The sequence below is a fragment of the Microtus ochrogaster genome, unplaced genomic scaffold (assembly GCF_000317375.1).
Source record: "Microtus ochrogaster isolate Prairie Vole_2 unplaced genomic scaffold, MicOch1.0 UNK15, whole genome shotgun sequence".
Lineage (NCBI taxonomy): Eukaryota > Metazoa > Chordata > Mammalia > Rodentia > Cricetidae > Microtus > Microtus ochrogaster.
The window spans coordinates 550,371-556,108 of NW_004949113.1; the positions used below are offsets into that span (position 1 = coordinate 550,371).

The 5,738-nt window shown below is 49.9% G+C and overlaps 1 protein-coding gene across 1 annotated transcript; it reads right to left on the reverse strand.

The window, feature by feature from the left end:
• Window positions 1-2,393: 2,393 nt before the first annotated feature.
• On the reverse strand, window positions 2,394-5,349 carry LOC101990865 (CD209 antigen-like protein E). The gene is made up of 8 exons (XM_005366964.2): window positions 5,270-5,349; window positions 5,067-5,147; window positions 4,874-4,957; window positions 4,465-4,527; window positions 4,115-4,192; window positions 3,720-3,871; window positions 3,192-3,304; window positions 2,394-2,839 (listed from the first exon to the last, which is right to left on the reverse strand). The coding sequence occupies exons 1-8, from the start codon at window positions 5,307-5,309 to the stop codon at window positions 2,698-2,700; spliced, it is 753 nt and encodes a 250-aa protein (XP_005367021.1). The 5' UTR covers window positions 5,310-5,349; the 3' UTR covers window positions 2,394-2,697.
• Between the last annotated feature and the right edge of the window lie 389 nt (window positions 5,350-5,738).

Here is a 5,738-nt window from a genome sequence, read left to right on the forward strand (position 1 = left end):
GGGGTGCCTATTCTCAAGGTGGGTAGCATCACCCAAAGGGTTGTACTGCACCCTTGAAGAAAAATGCCAGAACTGTGAAAGCGAGCTGCGCACCGGCGTGCATCCCTCTGTCACCTAACTACAAATGCAAAGTAACCAGCTCCTTTGCGCGTTCTTGATACCATGGTGGGCTGCAGCCTCCAACAACCAGCCAAAATAAACTCTGTCTGCTCTTGTCAGACATTTCCCTCCAGAAACAACAGAAATAATGCAGCTGCTGTCTTAGAGTTTCTACTGCTGTGATAAAACACCATGGCCCAATGAAGCTGAGGAAAGAAAGGGTTTTATCTTACACGTCCGCATCCCAGTCGGTGTCAAGGCAGGAGCCTGGAGGCAGGGACTGAAGTGGAAGCCATGGACGAACACTGCCTGCTGGCTTGCTCAGCCTGCTTACTTATATACCAGGATGTCTTTCCAGCAGTGGCACGGTCCATAATCAGCTGGGCCGCCCACACCAGTCATGAATTAAGAAAATACCCCACAAGCTTGCCTATGGCAAATCTTACGGAGGCATTTTCTAATCATGGTTTTCTCTTCTTAGATAACTCCAGCTTGTTTCAACTTGATAAAAATACCAACCGGGGCAATAGACCCTTTGTCAACTTGACGTACAAGCACAGTTGTTGCTAAACCTTAACAGTCTCCCTTTTCTGTTTATCCTCAAGATCTCATATTAATATTATCGTTACAGCATAAAATATTTCAGCTTTTAAAATCCCACAGTGCTTTAAAAATTCAGCCTCTTGCTTGGGTGGTGATGAGAACCTATGCTTTTAACCCCAGCACTCTTGAGGCAGAGGCAGGAGAATCTCTGTGAGTTTGGGGCCAGTCTGGTTTACAGTTCTGGGACACTCAAGACTACACAGGGAAACCCTGTCTAGAAAAATAAAACAAACAACAACAACAACAACAACAACAACAACAACAAAAAATCCAACTTTTTTTTTTTTTTCCCCTAAGACAGGGTTTTTCTCTGTAGCTTTGGAGCCTGTCCTGGAACTAGCTCCTGTCTAAAAATCCAGCCTCTTTAAGACATCCAAAATCTCTTTAAAATTGTAAAATTTGTCTAAAATATCCAAGGACTCTAAAATTGCAGTTTCTCTAAGGTATTCAAGGTTTCATAATTTTGATATAAAAAGGCTAAATTCTTTCTAACTCCAAAAAGAAGCAACAGGCCAGCAAGGTAGGAGATGCACAGGCAAGTGCGGAGAGAGGGAGTGGGAGGGCCTTGTTCCAGGGACAGGGACTCTGTTGTGTCCTGAGGACAGTGAGGGAAGCTAGGCAGCCAGGAGGAGGCCAGAGGCAGCAGAGCAAACACAGTGTTTTCCGTGATGTCGGGCGCCACCCAGAGGACTGAGGGAGAATTTTCTTCAGCGATGCTGTAAAACTCCCCTAGGTTTCAAGACGCTAGGGGGAGGCTGAACCTTTACCGGGGAAAGGAGCTTTCCTGGCTGGGGTGACAGCAGGCTCTGGAGACAGCTTTCCTGAGCTGAGAGGTGCTGTGTAGGGCTCCTTTTCCTTCCCCTGGACTGCAGTGCCAGGAGGGACACAGATCACCTAGATGACACTGGTGTGCCTCTTGAGAACATGATAGGTGTTTGGGAGGTGGAGGAAGCACACGATGACAGGCAGAAGGTCCAGCCAAGGCAAGGTGAGGAGGTGGGAAGTGTGGTCTGGGTTTCTGCCTGTGCCTGGGAAACCTTGAGGATGACTTTGTGTAGCCTGCGGGGAAACCCAGAGGGCTGGTCACTCCCTGACTCCTGACTAGACCACAGAGGTTTCTTTTGAGAGCAGAGGATGTGCCGAGCTCCAGAAACATCAGATGAAGCCTTTGTGGCATGTTAGCCCCCCTAGTCTGTGAGTGTCGGTTATTGTGGCTGCAAGAAACCTGGAGGAAGACTTTATCCAAGGGCATTTGGGGGGTTGTGAATAAATAATTGTTCATTAATGAATGAACAGAGACATGTGGAGATGGGAGAGAGAGAGATAGACACACCCACGGAGAGACTATGAGAGTATAAATGAACATGAATGTACTCAGTGGGTGTAGAGTACCACCTCCCCCCCCCCCCAAATTTAAACTTATTCATCAAGGTATAGCTATCCAAGTCTTTAACCCCAGCACTGAGGAGGCAGAAGGAGGTAGATCTCTGTGAGTTCAAGGGTAGTCTGATCTACATATCAAGTTCAAGGTCACAAACAAACAAAACAATTGCTTCACAACTCAAAAGTGTTGTAGACACAAATATTCTAGCTAATATCAAATATTTCAAAGCATCATTAATGAAGACAATGTCCAGAGCAGCATCCATGGAATGGAACACATCAGGCCATATATGAATTTAATTATTTGTTCATTCTTTTATTTCTGTGCTGGGGATGGAACTCTAGAGAGACTCACTTGTGCTGGGCAAACTGTGAGTCACTGAGCAACACCCAGACCCAGTCACTGAGTGACTACCGAGGGGTTCATGGGCTGGGAAGAGCAACTGAGATCATCCACAGAAGAAGAGGGAAGATCTGAAGGGGAGGGTGTCTCAAGGGATTCTCTTGGGATCTCAAGGGAGTCAGAGCAGGGACACCAGGGATGGACAAGGTGGCTGGAACTAGAGCAGAGTGCCCCCAAGTTGCCTGTGTGCCTAGGGGAAGCGCAGACTCTCAGTGACCAGGGCAGGGAGCCGAGGGCTTCTCGCAGATCCAGAAGTTTTTCGCGGCACATCTTTTGTCATTCCACTTATCTTCTGACAGCTCCACGCAGTCCTCATCCCCTTCATTATTGGGCTCCCCATCTTTCCAGAAGCTGCAAACATTACTAGTTATCAGAGACAGCCATCCTGTCCAGAGCCCCACTCCCAGTCACTGCAGAGGTACCCATCTTGGGCTTTCATGGACAAAGTCTGAGGACCAAGCCAGTGGACAGGAGTCCAGGGTAGGGTTTAGTAAAATGTGAGTTCTAACCTCACCTCTGTGAGAATCATCCCAGCAAAGGGAAAAGCAGATTTTGGGGAACTGGCTTTAGGCTCAAGGAAAAGAATGCTCAGGGATGTGGGGTCCTGCATTTGAAACAGCCATGGTGCGTTCCAGTACCAAAGGCTGTGTTTAGGGTGAGGGCCGTCTTCCAGCCCACTGTCTCTGGGATTCTGAGTGTTCACCTGAGTCCAAGTGGCGTTCCATCCACCCAGTGCCAGGAACCTTCATGTCTGTGATCACTGAGGCCGATCCAGGTGAGTTCATTCTTTCTGATGTGCAAGTATTTGAGGAATTGCTGAGTGGAGGTGGGGGGAAGGGGAAAGAGTCAGAAAGACACCTCCATCATCCATCCTTATTCCCACTCTTCCTGCCTCCCCTACAAGCTTTTTCTGCACTCAAGCCTAGTGCTGGTCGAGTTGTGTGGACTGGCATGTGAATGTATGCCGTGGGTGCGGATTAAAATGCATATACGTGGAAATATCTTCATGTATATCTGAGTTCCTAGGCGGGTCCCAAGAGAGTCACACAATGTCTCAAAACTTCTGTGACTCCCTTTAGACCCAAGCTGCCTTTCATGTGGACCTCACCACTCCATTGTGGTTCTTCCTACAGGAAGCCCTCTCTGATTGCATCTCCACACCCCACAGCCTCCAATCTGGAATCCAATGCCTCGGATGGGTAAGGTGGGAGGATTATCGTGGCCCCATTACCTGCTCTTCAAAACTGTTGACGATCACCAGGTGGGCTCCAAGATTCTGGCAGGAGGTGACTGAGGCTTCCCAGCTGCCCAGAGTCCGGGAGAAGAGGTAGCAGCTTCCCTGGAAGAGCTCCCATTCCCAGGGGCATGGCCGGCACAGGCCAGCTACAGAGCAAACAGGGCAGTGGGGCCACATGAGTTCAGCTCCTGGGTTCCCTTCTCCCCTTTGTCTTGGGCCTTAGAGCCCGGGGCTTGGCTTCTATTTCAGCTACCGACTCAGTGCTCCCAAAACCCAGGCCACAATCCCTGTGCTCTATCCTGCCTGCCTCAGTGGAAGCCCCAGAAGGTGGATGCCAATCCCTCTGATAACCCTTCAGTTTCCTTCTAACTGGGGCCCTGGAGTCTCACCCAGAGAGACATTGATCTGATTCAGCTGCTGCTGGACTTTCTCCAAGATGGATTGTGTCAGCTCCTGAGGAACAGCAACTACAAGAAGAAGTTTGCAACAATCAAATCCCAACTGTGCACCTGGTGCAGGACTGGACCCACGAGATCACTGTTGTTAATCACAGTGACCCCAGGAGCCCATTTCACAGGCTAGAACACCGGGTCTCAGACCCTGTTAGTCCAAACACTGCCGGGACCTCACACAGGTCCCTCTCTCATGCTGCCACACATGCAGCATGCCTCTGCCCATGCTTGCCCACCTCACACAACCTCAGAGTCCTCTCCCGCTCAGAGCCCCAGTTGCCCCTCACCCAAGCTGGAGCTCCCCTGCTGATCTGAGATCAGTCTCTGTGGGCATCCACGAATCCTGGAAACTGCAAGAGAGAAGAGCACACCCACACCCTGTGTGAGCCCTGACGGCATCTGGCTGTGCCAAGTCCAGCAACAAGGGAGGACGGGTCCCATTTTGGAGAGGGTCACAGACGGAATGAGGAATGTGCAGCTTAGGTGTCCCAGCTCTGGTGAATTTGGGGGCTAAGCAAAGATCATCCCAGAGGAAAAATCTAAAAGTTCAATTAGTGTCCTGTGCTAGAGTTCTTGTTTAACAAGTGCAAAAAATAAAATAGCAAAATAAAAATATACAAAATGCCACAAACAAACAAAATAACCTAAAAGGATTCCACATTCCAGCCCTGCTTCCCCAGCCTTGCCCTGACTGACCTTGAACCAGGGTGGCCAACATCAGGACAAAGATACTCAAACAGATGAGAAGCAGGAGAAGCCAGGGGACTCGGGTCAGATATTCTGCAGAATGGACAGATGGGCAGAGCTGAAGTCCCAGGGGAAGATCCTGCTCTGCTGTGTTAATTCTGCAGAGCACCCCAACACCTCTGCCCCCGAATCACCCCAGTACCTGGTATGCTCTTGGAACTGCAAATGAGACCCTCATGGTCGCTCTCAGTAAATTTCTGGACTTCAAATGTGACCTCCTCCTCTGAATAATGGAATAGAACACAGCAGCTGACCTCCCTCATCCTCGAGCTGGAGGCCAGGCCCATATCACCCTGGATCCTGGACCCAGCTCCCCTGAAAGCGTTCAGAGGTACCCAGCCTCACCATGGTTCTTTGGCCGCTGGGGCTCTGGCTCTCCTGCCATCTTCCGCTTGCTCGACTCCCCACTCTCCACCCCCTCTCTGCCTTGAGATTTATATAACCCCATGGCCCTGTGGAGCACCCCACATGAGGACCATTCTTCTCTGACTCAGGAGGAAAAAACGGGAACAGGATGCGGACGTCGTCACCCAGAAAAGTGTGGGGCGAGAGGCATTGATTGACACAGCTCGAAGGTGCCAGCCTGGCCTAGGAGCAGTGCTGTATATTTTGATGTCAATGTCCTTATTCAAGGCACATCCAGGACTGGGACTTGGTTTTCTCAGCTGTGCAATGGAGCAGTGAGGGCTTGGGGACGTGGCTCAGTAGGTAGAGTACTTGTCTGGCATGCACAAGACCCTGGTTCAATTCCCAGCACGGCAGAAACTGGAAGTGGTGGTGTGTAACACTCATTCTTTATATTGTGAGGTAGAAA

Coding starts and splice junctions, on each gene's coding strand:
- LOC101990865 (XM_005366964.2), bottom strand. CDS start 5,309: ATGGCAGGAGAGCCAGAGCCCCAGCGGCCAAAGAACCATG. Junction 4,528..4,873: donor GTTGGCCACCCTGGTTCAAG/GTCAGTCAGGGC, acceptor TCTCTCTTGCAG/TTTCCAGGATTCGTGGATGC. Junction 4,193..4,464: donor GCAGGGGAGCTCCAGCTTGG/GTGAGGGGCAAC, acceptor TTCTTCTTGTAG/TTGCTGTTCCTCAGGAGCTG.